Genomic DNA, 14051 nt, shown 5'->3' on the forward strand with positions numbered 1-14051 from the left:
TATACGATATTTTATTGGCTGGTTTCCATATCCTGAAAATGTTTCGTGCGCCGTAGGAAATAGTGCGGGTAGGATAGACATATTTCACTTCTTCAAAATGGAAACCGGCCGTATCAGAAGAAAATATGAATCCGGCTCCGATCACGAACAAAAAAGATCCTGTCAATATCCACTACGGCTCTGGGTAAATCCTGCGCGCAACTCCCTTGTACTTCAGGCGTATTAGAAAAAGTACGAATCCGACTATGACCCGAGTCCGGTCTTATCAGTAACAGTATGAATCCCGATGCAATCGGGCTCCGGCTCGTGCGGACGCATCCTTATGAAATATGTTTGGCTGTATTTAGCGTAATGTATTACTTTTTGCGATTACAGGTTTTAGACTAATAGCTTAGTATGGACGCCACCACTACTCTTCCGAACATATGTGGTGTTAGTGACGCAGATTCCTTACCTGAAGCTGCGTTGGCACCATGGGATATCGCTGTAATTGCCATATACTTCATATTTATACTGGCTGTTGGATTATGGGTAAGAAATGATCGATACAATGCAGTCTTATATATCTTACACACAGTCTTACAGCTTACATGCGTCGGAAGACCAATGACCAATGGCGCCAATTGAATGGCATTTTGAAATGTCATACCAATAAGGCAACATCATAGGGATGAGCAGACGAGAAAATATCATGCGACACGTTAACTTTGTTGACTTGTTTCAAACAATTTTGAGTTTGAGATGGTTTCAATCTGCAACCATGTGATGTCAGTTGTTATTAAATTTATGAGACCTATTCCCATTAAAGCGTTCTTGTTTTGTTTCGAGTTTCAAATGCAACGATCACGTCTATGATGTACGCGAGTATGTGCCATAAAACTGTGTGTTCCCACAAAACACTCTGATTTTACGCAGCCCCATTCCCTTGATGGCTTATAAATAAGGTCACAGTTATTGCGTTACATTGTGAAGACTTGAATAGCTACGTCATACTTTGAAAAATAGTTTTTCATTTAATTATCTGTTGATTTGATACATATTTTGTTAATTCTTGGCAATGGACAAATGAGATCTCTTCGAGTGCAGTAAATTGTACTACAAAATGTGTAGTCCTGAAATTTACTATCACTACAACCAGTCACCTGTTCATTGATTCTTATATATTATTTTGATAACACCACACGAGTGCGAATTTCGATACAATGAAAAGATAAGTAGTCGAGACGACTTATAGTAGTCGTTCAATCAGATGTATGTGTAAATTCACACTCCTGAAACTAAAACCTTGTGTGAAAGTACCACGTGTCTTCGATACCTGGACGGGCCACTTATTACAAGATAGACAATAGACATCCTTTCAAACTGAAATCTCTCAATCGCTACTATCTGATTCGCAGGCCATGTTCAGCGCTGAAAGGGGGAGCGTATCGGGCTTTTTCCTCGCTGGAAGAAGCATGGCTTGGTTTCCCGTGGGCGCGTCGCTCTACAGTAGCAATATTGGCAGCGGACACTTCGTGGGATTGGCTGGTACTGGAGCAGCTTCGGGGATTGCTCAAGGCTCATTTGAATGGAATGTAAGGTTTCGCGATTCCGCAACTTCCTGGCCTTGATGTCAATTAATGATATTGTCAATTCTAAGAGTCCATTTACAGATGTGAATAGACACATTAGACAGCCTCACCGTAGGCTGTAGCAGCCCGTTCTTACATTTTAAGTTTAATCTATATTTTTTACTCTCTTTAGTCTTGTGCTTGTCCGTATCCGCATCATATCATAATAACACTTCAATTCAATCTCGCTATTTTCCTTATAGGGGGCAAGATGCTCCCCGGACTAGGCGTGTATTTACCAGTTTTACTGTGAATTAAGAATGTAATAGTAATACAACAATTTATAGAGCGCAGAATGTAGCAATATATCATCCCTACACTAGGGCGCTGTACACAAGGCCAAAATGCATAAAATGTATAAATCTATGTATCAAAGAGGGCATAGTTATAGGGTATGAATGAACATTACTGCATTAAAAGAGTTTTGATTTTACACTTTAAAACATAAAGTGAGTCAGAAAATCTGATAGAAGTTGGAAGATTGTTCCACAGAAAGGCAGCTGAAGAAGAAAAAGTTTGGTCACCGCAGGTCGATGTTTCGACTCCTGGTACCGTCAAAGTTTCTGCGACTTATGACTAGGGCTGGGCACAATGATTCGAGTATTCGAATCTGAATCGAGTATTAATTTTAATGATTCGAGTCGAGTTGTAAATGACCTTTTTTCCGAATGGGCCTACTGCAATTATAAGCTCCCCGCGAAGGAAAGGTAATTTACTAACGAGAATTATAGTTTTGATACTATTTTCCACTGAGGAAGCCTTGAAACCTTGACTGGCCATGTCGCATCATACAAACATAGTACAGAAGCTACGAACATTACTGGAAATAATACATTTCTGAAGTCATGATCATCCCACAACATTGTCAAAAAACGCAACGAAATCGGTAAGGTCGAAAAAATACAAAAGTGTCTTTAATGTGATGGATAACAGGCATTATGTTTTTGTGGTGGCATAAAAGCTACGCATTTGAACTTTGACATAGTACATTCTGTTGTGACGTGATAATGAGTGATACTCATACGCACAACCCTATTTTCTGATGATACTCACCTCTTTATAGCCTCCAGCACTATCGATGATTTGCATGCATCTGTGAATAGGGAACTCCCAAAAGTGTCGAGATGGCTGCAAGCAAACAAACTAAGTTTGAATGCAGATAAGACCGAGATGCTCGTTTTAAATAATGCCAATCATAATTTCACTGTGAACATCAATCGTAAACAAATCCCCCATATGTGACTCAGCAAAATATCTCGGCGTCACCATTGATTCCAAATTGTCTTGGAAGCAGCATATTGAATGCACAATATCAAAACTAACTCGGTGTGTGGGAATAATGACCCGTCTGCAATCCTTGGTTTCCAGATCAGTACTACGAATCGTCTACTTCACTCTTTTTCACTCTCATCTGCAATATGGAATCGTAGTATGGGGAAATGCATGCACAACATTTTTGTGCAGAATTCGAACCTTGCAAAATCGTGCCATAAGACTGATCTCATCTGTACCTTTACGTACCAATTTATCGTCTTACTACCGTAAGCATCGAATTTTGCGAGTTGATGAACTATATCGCTTCGAAGTATCAAAAGTTGTTCACAAATATTTTTCCAATAGTCTGCCTGTGTTTGATGACTTTTTCATACCTGCTAAAAATGTCCATTCGCATTACACGAGATCCTCGTCAAAGTAAAATATCTACTTACCCCCACCCAATAGCAGCCTAACTAAGAGATCTATTGACTACTCGGGACCTATCATCTGGAATGCATTACCACCACATATCCGTGAATTGCCTTATAATAGATTCAAGAAAGACCTACTTCATCACCTCCTGTCGTTATACTACTAACACTGTTGCCCTACCTCGCCCAAACATTGCTTCATTGATCATTTGGTACCATCGTTTAATTTTTCTTCTATTTTCCTTTTTTAACTAATAATTTTTTACAGCCAGACTGTTCAGAGTCAAGTGTAGGCCTACCTGTTTGATGCTGGTGTGATCAGACTAGATGACCTTCACGGTCTTATCGATCATGCCTATCTAATACCGAATACTGTGCATGCATATTTTCTGTACCACCATCACTGCCGTTTGTTATGTATTTTGGTTGGATGAAAATAAAGACTTTCTCTCTTTCTCTCTCTCTCTTTCTCTCGACTCGAAGCGTAATACGTGATTCAGAATCGAATCATTCGGTTACTCGATTTTGCCCATCCCTACTTATAACGTAATGTCCTTCTGGGATTGCAGATTGTCACGAGCTCACGAAGATACGCTGATGTCCTTATCAATAGCACATATAGCCTTTGATTTGAATGGAATATTTTCCAATACAGGCCATGGTCACCCTCATGATGCTGGGATGGTTGTTTGCTCCTGTCTATATCGCCAGCGGTATTGTCACCACTCCTGAATACCTCGCGAAAAGATTTGGTGGAACTAGAATCCAGCCGTTTCTGTCCCTTCTCTCGTTATTTACCTACGTCTTCACGAAAATATCGGTAAGCACAATATCAATATTTAGCGGGATTCTGAGAGAATTATGTGTCGTACTATATTACAAATAGGGTTGCTTAAAATCTGCTACAATATAAATCACGTGAGCGTGATATATCCTAACCATGGGCATTTCCGGGACTGCAGACTTTGTATTACACACAGTAGGCCTGTACCACTATATGAGATCGATCGGATGAAATGGCAGTGCGGGTAACATTGCGATCCAACGGCAATCGGAATGTAGGCGATATATCTGATTTAACCTTTTTATATCCCTGTCCCACTACCCGCTTTGAAAATGCTCCTTGGTCTACCTTTACAAGATATTCTGAAAATATTATGTGACTCCTGTTTTTGTGATGTAGACCTAATAGCCTCGAAAAATAACTAGACTTTTAAATGACATATCACATATGACCCTGGCAAAGTCTTATTACCAATTAAATATCCAGTACGTAAGTGATAAAAGTGGCTTTTGTTTACTGGAATAAAACTTTCCGTATGGATAATAGTCAGTCAGTCAAATGGTTCACAAATGCACCATCTGCGCGATTTACAATACGCTGTTACGTACATTGGCACCGCTTCTCGTCTTCAAATCACTCTATATGCAATGATGTTACATATATTTGATAATATACCATCACCATCATCACTCCGCCAATAGAACGACAAGTATGTAGGTATAGTTATAGTACTTACTACTTACGCATATGAAAACCCTAATTGCAGGCCGATCTTTTCGCCGGAGCCATCTTCATTCAAGAAGCACTAGGTTGGAGATTGTATCCCTCTGTCCTCGGCCTCTTAGCAATTACAGCACTGTATACCGTTACGGGTGGACTGAAGGCAGTTATTTATACGGACACCGCTCAGACATTAATTATGTTGTTCGGGGCATTCTGGATGATGGTAGTGTGTGAGTATAATTGTACTCGTTCTTTAGTTATAACGTGTCTTGTCTAATCGCGGTACCGGCTTTAAGCTTTCCAGCGCATCGGAGGATACGCTAACTTGGAAGACTGCTACATGCAAGCTATACCTGATGAAAGGCCTCCCAATACGACTTGCGGGCTCCCTCGAGAGGACGCTTTTCATGTTTTCAGAGATCCGGTCGACAGCGATCTCCCTTGGCCCGGCATGATTTTCGGCATTACTATTATCGCGACATGGTATTGGTGTACCGACCAGGTATGATTTTCTACTAGATATTCCCCAACCTACTATAACTTGATCTTGTATCTTGCGTGCAGGTCATTGTACAGAGGACATTGGCAGCGAAGAACCTTTCTCACGCTAAAGGCGGTTGCGTTTTTGCCGGTTTCGTGAAATTCACACCGATGTACATGATGGTAATGGTGGGAATGATTAGCCGAATCGTGTTTCCGAGTAAATTCCTTCATACTAGTCAGAGACGATAGTGACTCTAATGTTACACGGTTTTGCTTCAGATGAAATTGCTTGTGCCACGCCGGAAACGTGTATGGAAGCCTGCGGGAGCGAGAGTGGATGTTCGAATTATGCGTACGCGAAATTAGTTCTGCTTCTCATGCCAACTGGGTTAAAAGGTGAAAATGATTGAAAAATTACCCATTCGGCAATATAGATATGCGATAAAGGACATGGCGATAAGCAGCGTGCTGGTGTAAAGCCGTATCCACTGCATCTGAAGCAAGGAAGTTCCTAGTTTAATCTTCGAAATTTGTGAAGTTTCTTTTCTCCTCGTGAAGATTTCTAAAAGAACGAAATGTCATACCGATTCTTACGGATACACAGATGCGTTCAGTAACAAAGTACTCCAACTTTTTCGAAGTAGCCAATTAAGTTTGCACTAATTACTCAAGGGGTTGTTTTTAGGTTACATTCACATCTACTTGAACAGTTTTAGACTTTGGATGTGGGAAAATAAAAAGCTGTTTTGGGATAAGTTTTGGTGTGCAATCGTCATAAGAATCTCGTGAAATATCCATCACAGTAACTCCTGAATATATTTTCGAAGATTGTATGTATAGGCTACAATAACATATCTGTATTATGGTCATTATTAGTCATTTTGCGTTAGTCGCAGAGATGCATCTTGAAATTCCGAAAGTAACCGCCACTGATTAACTGCCGAAAGCATACGAACCCTCGACCAAAATTACTTTCGAAACAACTTTTCAAACCTTTCGTTTTCTACTTTCACAATAATTTTGAAACGTCCAGGACTCTAGGGAATGGCTAGTTCTACTTCCTTACGGCATTACTTCTAGCATAGCTGGTCAAGGTCAGTGAAAAAATTGCTCATAAACCAATGATGATGAATAGCCTACAGCAGGGATTACTACGAATTATAGTGTAATATAGTTGCTGATGCATTCATTCATATAACTCCCATTACTGGCACCGTCCATTTAACCTTATGCTGAACCTTTTGACTCCAATCTAGCAGCGTATATTACATAATTCCTCGAGAGCGTGTCTATATTGGTTGCATGTTGCTTTCAGGATTGCTGTTATCTGTCATGGTCGCTGCTCTCATGTCTTCACTGACGTCAGTGTTCAACAGTTCAAGCACGCTATTCACGTGCGATTTGTGGACGAAGATCCGTCCTCGGGCAAAGACAAGAGAGCTTATGATTGTTGGGAGGTATGGAAACTCGCAATAGCGAATGCCGGACAACAGTATATACATAAATTAGCACAATAACGGTAGGCCTACCATTTTAGGATGGCAAAATGGTGGTCATGGGCTATTTTGAGTGTTTGCGATAACGTTGGACCGGTCACACGGTTGTTAAATCCGTTTCCAGTGACCTTTTTCAAATCATCATCACCATAAATTCACTAATGCCATTAACAATGGAAATCTTCCTGGAACAGCAGTTAAACAAAGTTCACTGGCGAATCTCACGTTCCATTATGCCAGAGGTCATACGTATAGTCATTGATGATATTCAAGTATAAGTTGAATAAAACATAATGTTATGACTCAATTACAGAGGTGGTCACTGACAACTGGTGAGAAACGAAGTAGGCTACTTCTAATTTTTTTGGACTATTGCAGTATATTTCGCCGACTTGTACTATACTTCCTCCGGTCGTTATGTTTTTAGACTATCTCCAATTTTACTTAACATTTCAGGCGCAACTACTTACGTTTTTGCACTTCGGATTTTCACAAGTAGAAAGTTCTTTCGGGTTGAGTTAAATCACGTTTATGGGCGAAATTTTCAATGACAAAACCTACATGAGTGAGCCTGAAAAGTACTTCGTAACTGACCCTGACCACCACTGTATATATCCCAACCACAAATCATCGGAATCAGTACTGTCCTATACTCGTTTTCCTTAAACGGTTAATTTATGTTCAAATATGAGTACAAATAGCAGTGAAATTTGAATATAGTAGCACAGACAGGTGAGAGCTATTCAAATGGCCATGTCATCAACTATACCTCTGTATTTTGAACCATAAAACTATCACCTTTTATGACTTGAGATGGATCACGTTTTATTCCCGTATATTCAGAATTTTCGTTCTCGTGATGGTGGTGGTGAGCATATTGTGGATCCCAGTTGTGAAGAACGCCGCCAGCGGACGACTATTCGACTACATCCAAGCCGTAACCAGCTATTTCACCCCACCCATCACGGCAATCTTTGTTCTGGCAGTGTTTTGGCCACGGTTGAATGAGCCAGTAAGTTAAATGATCAACGGTTATGGTCAGCAACAATATATATATATTAAATTCACGAAACTTTTAGGGCTGCTTCTGGGCGCTTGTTTTGGGCATGATTTTGGGTATCCTCCGATTCTTCTTTGAAGTTGGAGTGAGTTCACCGAACTGTGGAGAACCAGAGTACCGACCGATGGTTCTTACCAAAGTTCACTACCTCTACTTCGCTATGATTCTCTTTGGACTTTCGTGCGTTATCGCGGTTGTTGTATCTTTGCTGACTCCTCCTATTGACGAAAGATGCGTAAGTATATTCGTTGTCTGTAGTTGGATTGTATGGGTCGCAATTCTGCTTTTAACTATGAATAGTATTAAATCGACCTTGATTCGACTCGAATCCTCAGCTCATTGGCTTTGCGGAGGTAGAATATAATTTCGCAATGGTCCAATCCGGGACTCGAATGCTACGCAAAAATTCATTTGAATATATTCTAATAAGCGTCCGATACGAATCACCCAACCGTGCAACAACCAAGTTGACAGTCGATATCACCGACAATTGTTGACATCATTGCGATTTGAACTGTCCAGTTCTTCGCAGTCGGTATGGTACCACCAAAGGCGATGGAGCATACTACTCAAGTAGAAGTAGAAGTAGCCATACGGAATTTCTCTCAATTACTAGTAGAGTAGTGCTTTTGAAAGCAGCTCAAAACTACTTTGAGTAGGAGTATAATTCGATGCCTTTGAAAACTACTCAAGTAATTAAGGGAATAGTTTTGAAAAGCAGCCCTTAATATGCGCTCAATGACCACATGTGCTGGTGCATCTCATCCAGGAGATATCTATTTTCGACATCATAAGGACTCGACCTCGTCATGATGCACAAAGAATAGCTTTGCTATAGAGCAGTGGTTCCATTCTTTTTTTTCCTGTCCAGTATAAGAAGGTGAGGGGTACTGATAATTTGTATCGAATACCACATTTACGCTTTGCGCGATTGGCATACTAGCAATTGAAAATATGTTATATCGTATAATTACAAACTTTTTGCTGAGCTCTATTCACTGTGATGAAACGGTGGCATGGGTGACTAAGTGGCCTTAAATTGCCCACATGAACCTCGGCACCTCCACATGTAAATTTTATTGACCGAGACTAGAAACAGATTAGTCATTCTATATCTACAATCTTACATCTTCTATGTTTGGCGACGTGTAAAAATGTCCTTTGTTTCGTGAATGGTAAGCTTATGCGTCAAGGTAAGGAGGTCCTGTCACTGTCGTTCATGCTTCACATTGACTAAATTATGTTCCGAATCCGGGTGCATTTACTGTTACCATTTTGACTACAGCTCATTCGTTTGACATGGTACACGAGGCAAAGCAAGAGGAAGCGTATTGATTTGCAAGAAGTTGAAGAATACTTTGCAAAGGTATAGCCTACATATGTGGATTCGACAAATGTTTTAGCGCTTATGTTAGTCTACTAATACCACATAACCGAACTCATTTCAGTGTATTGTCAACCCGATTAGGGTGTTGACACTTGCCAGTATCACAGATTAGACTTCCTTATCGAATTCTATAGTCCAAGTATAAAACATTTAAATACTTGATCAGGATAACTAAATCGAATGACGTGGACGCCAATTGTACCGTTTCATTTAGGCCCACTAAAACCAGAGATGGTCGAAGTAGTCACCGTCGGTACTCAAGTACAAGTAGATGTAACAACGTAAATTTCTACTCAAGTAGAATTAGAAGTAGCAATTTGCAAGTAAGTAAGAATCTAGGTATTTTAGACCCAGTTTTGCTTAAGAAACTGAAAACTGTCAAGTAGAAATAGAAGTAGTCTGAAACCATATCCCCTTGAGAAAGTAGTCGAGTTAGAGGCAAAATCTACTTGAAGTACTTGTACTTTGAAAAGTAGAAGTACTTCGCTGCTGACCACCTCTAACTAAAACATCCGTCTAGTAACTACTAGATTATCGATCAGGGAGGAATTTTCGAATTATCGAAGAGACTATGAGTCGAGTAATTATAACTTGATTTGCGATACGACAAGTATGAAGACGAAATGGCAGGAACGTGCTGTTATCCTATCCCTAGTATATATGTCTTTTCGATGTCAATCTATAATAATTATACGACCATGAATTGACTCATTCAGGTGGTCGATTTTTTCAAACCCAAACGAACCAAGCCCTATACGAAGCTAACTTCTGCTTGAAATTGTGTGCTAACTTAAGGCTTTTTCGAATCGCATGGAATCGATTTCGCATATATTATACCACCACGATCATATGCTATATTCTCAAGTTTCCGTCAATAGTCTACAACTCAGCATTATTGTAAACATTTTCCCTAGAAAAACCAGCCCAAGGAAGAAGAGGAAGAACCAGTGTATGAGGAGGCTTCAAGCAATGGAGATGAGGGTAAAATGCACCAGTTGTTCGAGTAACTAGACTAGGAATATTCAAAAGTACCTGTTCCTTGATAGAAATCTAAACACCCTATTCTGTAGTATACGTTGTTCAAATAGAAGTATTTCGCCTAGAACAGTGGTTCCCAACCTTCCCCCGTCCACGTACCATTTCAAGGTTTCAGGCAGTGCTCGCGTACCACCTACAATCACCATTTATGACGTCATAATCACGTACTTGACCCATGCGAGGTTTAATAACAAATTCTATCCAACTAGGCATTATCAGCCAGGGTTGATCGGATGCATGGAATTGTCTTTCACCCCCGGTCACAAGTAGAACAACATAATGAAATAACAACAAACAGCAAAAGTCAATTTGGCGATGGCTGCATTTGTTAATTTTCCACTAGCTGGTCGGTGCGTGGCATATACGTTTGCTCGCAGTATAGGACACTATGCGCACAGAGCATCAAAAGTTATGCATGGGCGCAACAAGTCTGTTTCGTTTCTTCGACGGCTTCAAAAACTCAAAATCAACCCCAACTGAAGTAATAACTCCCTTCGGTCGAAAAAAAAACAGAATCTACTCGCGTACCACCTGGAAGACCTTCGCGTACCACTAGTGGTACGCGTACCACAGGTTGGGAACCACTGGCCTAGAATATAGGCTGCTTGCAAATAAGTTACAAAGCGCGTAACCAAAGTCCTATAACCATTTTGAATGGCTTTTTGAACGGGAGACGGGCCAATAGTAACTTGAGAAATAGAACAATACCCAAAATATGTAAAATGAGAGTCCATCGGCGTAGCCAGGCTGCAATTTGAAAGAAGACAAAAGAAAGCAGGGGACGGTGGGGCATCATGGGCCAAGCATACATTTTTAGCCATAAATATATTTCGAATCCAGAAATACCAATGAACTTTAACAAAATGATGAATGAACATGAAACGCATATTTCCGAATAAAAATGATTTGAAAATACGATGAAACAACCAAAGAGACCCATAGTGCCCCATAGGGATATGAGATAAGCGGTAGGGGAGATGGGACAGTAGCCTACTAAAAATTAAACACCGCATCAGTCAGCAAGAAACTGAGAACCGTTGAAGAAAAGGACGGACCAGCGGGTGTCCAAGACCAGTTATAGTTTACATTCCAAAATTTGGAATCGTAATTAAACTTGCATGATGATCGCTGCCGCGGCTTGCCGCGTGCCGTGATTATTAACGTCCTTAACGTCCTCCATTTATTGTGTGACAGTGCAAGGGATCTTTTTAATGGAGTATTGGTGTTTTTATATATTTTGTAAAATCTGCCTTTGGATTTCATTGGACCATTGTACCATTGTACCCCACCCACGTCTTCAGAGAAACCCCTCCTAGAAAGACCTCTTTAAAATCGCCTAAAATACCATACAGGGTGATTTTTAACTGCCATGACTAAGCTGTATACCAATTTCAAGCGCAGCAAACGAGATATACCCACCTAAAACACGATTGAAAGGTAGTGATGTAAATTTACGCAGGTTGGCGAAATTAAGAGACTCGCCATTTTCTCACAAAGACAACGATCCTGGCGAAATAAAACCACATCAGAATTACGGCTGATATGACACTACTAAATCATCGAAGCGGTGTATATTCTCCATGCAGAGTTTTAGAAATATGCAAGATGTACCATTGTGTCCCGGTATCCATTGTCTCCCACCTTTCCCTAACCATGTCATCCCAAAACAACTGGCGTACCTATGAGTTTGCCGAGCCCCGCCGTCGGTCAACACCTTCAGATGAATAATTGCAGTTGCAGTGATAGGGCATAGCCTCCACACCTGCAAAATGAATTTCATTTTGACAACATTCGAGGCATTCTGGTAGTCCTTCACGCCTAAAACGATACCATGTACATTCTGTGACAGATCGTCCGTGGTATAAAACTTTGTGGACCAGTTTCTGCGGATTGGAAGACAACTCCGCGGCCCCGAAAATGACATCGGCACAACAACAAGCTGCGCAATTGCGACAAATCGATATCAGTGAAGAAAAATGGCCTTCCATCATCGTCAATGTCGGCGCGCTGGTTATGCTTGCCGCAGGAGTGTTTCTATTTGGTTTCTACGCCTAATTCAGTACATAGCTCACAATGTTATAATTGTTCTACACGGAATCTGTACAAGTTCCCTTTCGACACCGCAACACCGTGGTAGTTATCTTGCGATTTACAATAAACCATATATATGATATATTTGTGTTGATCAGAAGCTGCCGCTAACAGGAGTCGCGATAAATGTTCGCAGTCAGGCGAGTCATTTTCAATTCACCACCGAGTCATCAGTCAGGTCCGAGTACAAGTCGTCGAGCAGAGGGTCGAATACGAGTGTTATGGCTCGAGTCCAAGTCATTGTGTTGACTGTTCAGTTTCAAGGTAAAGTCTAGTTAAACCCACTTTTTACAATTCTGCTTGGTGATATCGAATGCTTCGCATTCATAATATATTAATTGTCCTCGTTTCTGATCGCCGCTTCAAGTACCAGTAGGCTACTAATAGACGAAAAATCAAGTGTGGTAACCTTACTATACTTCAAAATTTGCAATGAAATGTCGGTCTTGGCCGTCCCAGTCTCAAGTCATATGACTTGGTCCGAGTCATGTGCAATGACTCGAGTACAAGTCGAGTCAATACACAGATTGCCTCAAGTCGAGTCGAGTGGGTTTCCGTATTTTGAGAACATAACCCGAGTCAAGTCGAGACACCAACAAATCTGGACTCGAGTAATTGCAACCCTGCTGTATTGCGTACATGGGTGGAAAATAATTGTATTTTACGAGATTTCCAACATAGCGTAGGGTGCAAAACTGCAATCAAGCCACCCGCACTTTCTGACACCAAGTTTCACTTTCAAGGCCATAGGTGAATCAAAGCCAATCCAAAACACCCATCCTTACTGAAACCGATGGGTTTACCACTTACCCCTTCCAGGGAATTCGCGACTTGGCGGGCTATAATCTTGAACTCGAACGGACACCAACTTTAACACAAACCGAATACATTGATGCATACCAATTGCATGCCGTACGCTCATATAGTGAAACATTCATTTTCGATTTCATCAATACAATATTGATGAATCGCTTTAATATTAATAATTATATTTCTATTTCCAAATTTACTGGCAACCATTTACATGTGCCGCCTTTTTACGGTGTTGCACGAAAATTGCACCTATTTCACCCCTAGGAAATATATCCACGGAATCAGTGTAATTCACTTCTTTTCATCCACTGTAATAGGTGTACCTGATTTGCACTCGACGCTATGGTGGAAATTGGCGACATAGGCAGTTTTTCGTTTACAGTGCAAGTCTCAAACTCGCGATAAACCCATTATGTAGTTGACCAGCTGTGTTATCGGCGATTGTGGTTATACCGCTATCGTTCAATCCATGCCGAGAGACTTCTTCGACATAATAATATTAACCCTACTCGAAAGGCCGGCCTCTAGTCCAAATTTCAAAGCATTTAGAAAAATGTTCGTATAATCTGATCCACGGGACTTGAACCGACACTCGAACCGACACTCGATATATCGCTGCAATCGTGAAACAGCCGTCTAACCAACCGAGCTACTCTCAAAGCGAGAGAGAAACAGGTGATGCCCCTATACCAAGTAGTGTTCTCAACTTTTTGAAAATGAAAAAGAATTTGATTTTTGAATTTGTGACTACGTCCTACTAGTGCTAGTCACTCATACATAGACCTGCTCGAGATAGAATCATCGCCTGATTGATTTCACAGCCATATTAGGATTTTAAAATGACCTGAGTGAGGTTCATACGATAATACAATCGAGTG

General features: G+C 40.7%; 1 protein-coding gene across 1 annotated transcript; it reads left to right on the top strand.

The window, feature by feature from the left end:
- Positions 1-352: 352 nt before the first annotated feature.
- On the top strand, positions 353-12442 carry LOC145458333 (sodium/glucose cotransporter 4-like). The gene is made up of 13 exons (XM_080336670.1): positions 353-531; positions 1398-1574; positions 3954-4118; positions 4849-5035; positions 5102-5307; positions 5370-5505; positions 5568-5684; positions 6604-6745; positions 7628-7796; positions 7864-8079; positions 9130-9210; positions 10146-10212; positions 12119-12442. Exons 1-13 carry the CDS (start codon positions 397-399, stop codon positions 12322-12324), a joined length of 2004 nt encoding a protein of 667 aa, XP_080192796.1. The 5' UTR covers positions 353-396; the 3' UTR covers positions 12325-12442.
- Positions 12443-14051: the final 1609 nt, after the last annotated feature.

This window comes from Botryllus schlosseri, chromosome 16 (assembly GCF_051294905.1).
Source record: "Botryllus schlosseri isolate E-star chromosome 16, Bs_hap1, whole genome shotgun sequence".
In the NCBI taxonomy this organism is placed as follows: Eukaryota; Metazoa; Chordata; class Ascidiacea; order Stolidobranchia; family Styelidae; genus Botryllus; species Botryllus schlosseri.

Excerpts from the sequence above, each read along its gene's own strand:
- LOC145458333 (XM_080336670.1), top strand. The coding sequence starts at position 397 with ATGGACGCCACCACTACTCTTCCGAACATATGTGGTGTTAGTGACGCA. Across the intron at positions 5,308-5,369 it reads GGTATTGGTGTACCGACCAG|GTCATTGTACAGAGGACATT; the intron begins GTATGATTTTCT and ends TCTTGCGTGCAG. Across the intron at positions 9,211-10,145 it reads TTGAAGAATACTTTGCAAAG|AAAAACCAGCCCAAGGAAGA; the intron begins GTATAGCCTACA and ends CATTTTCCCTAG.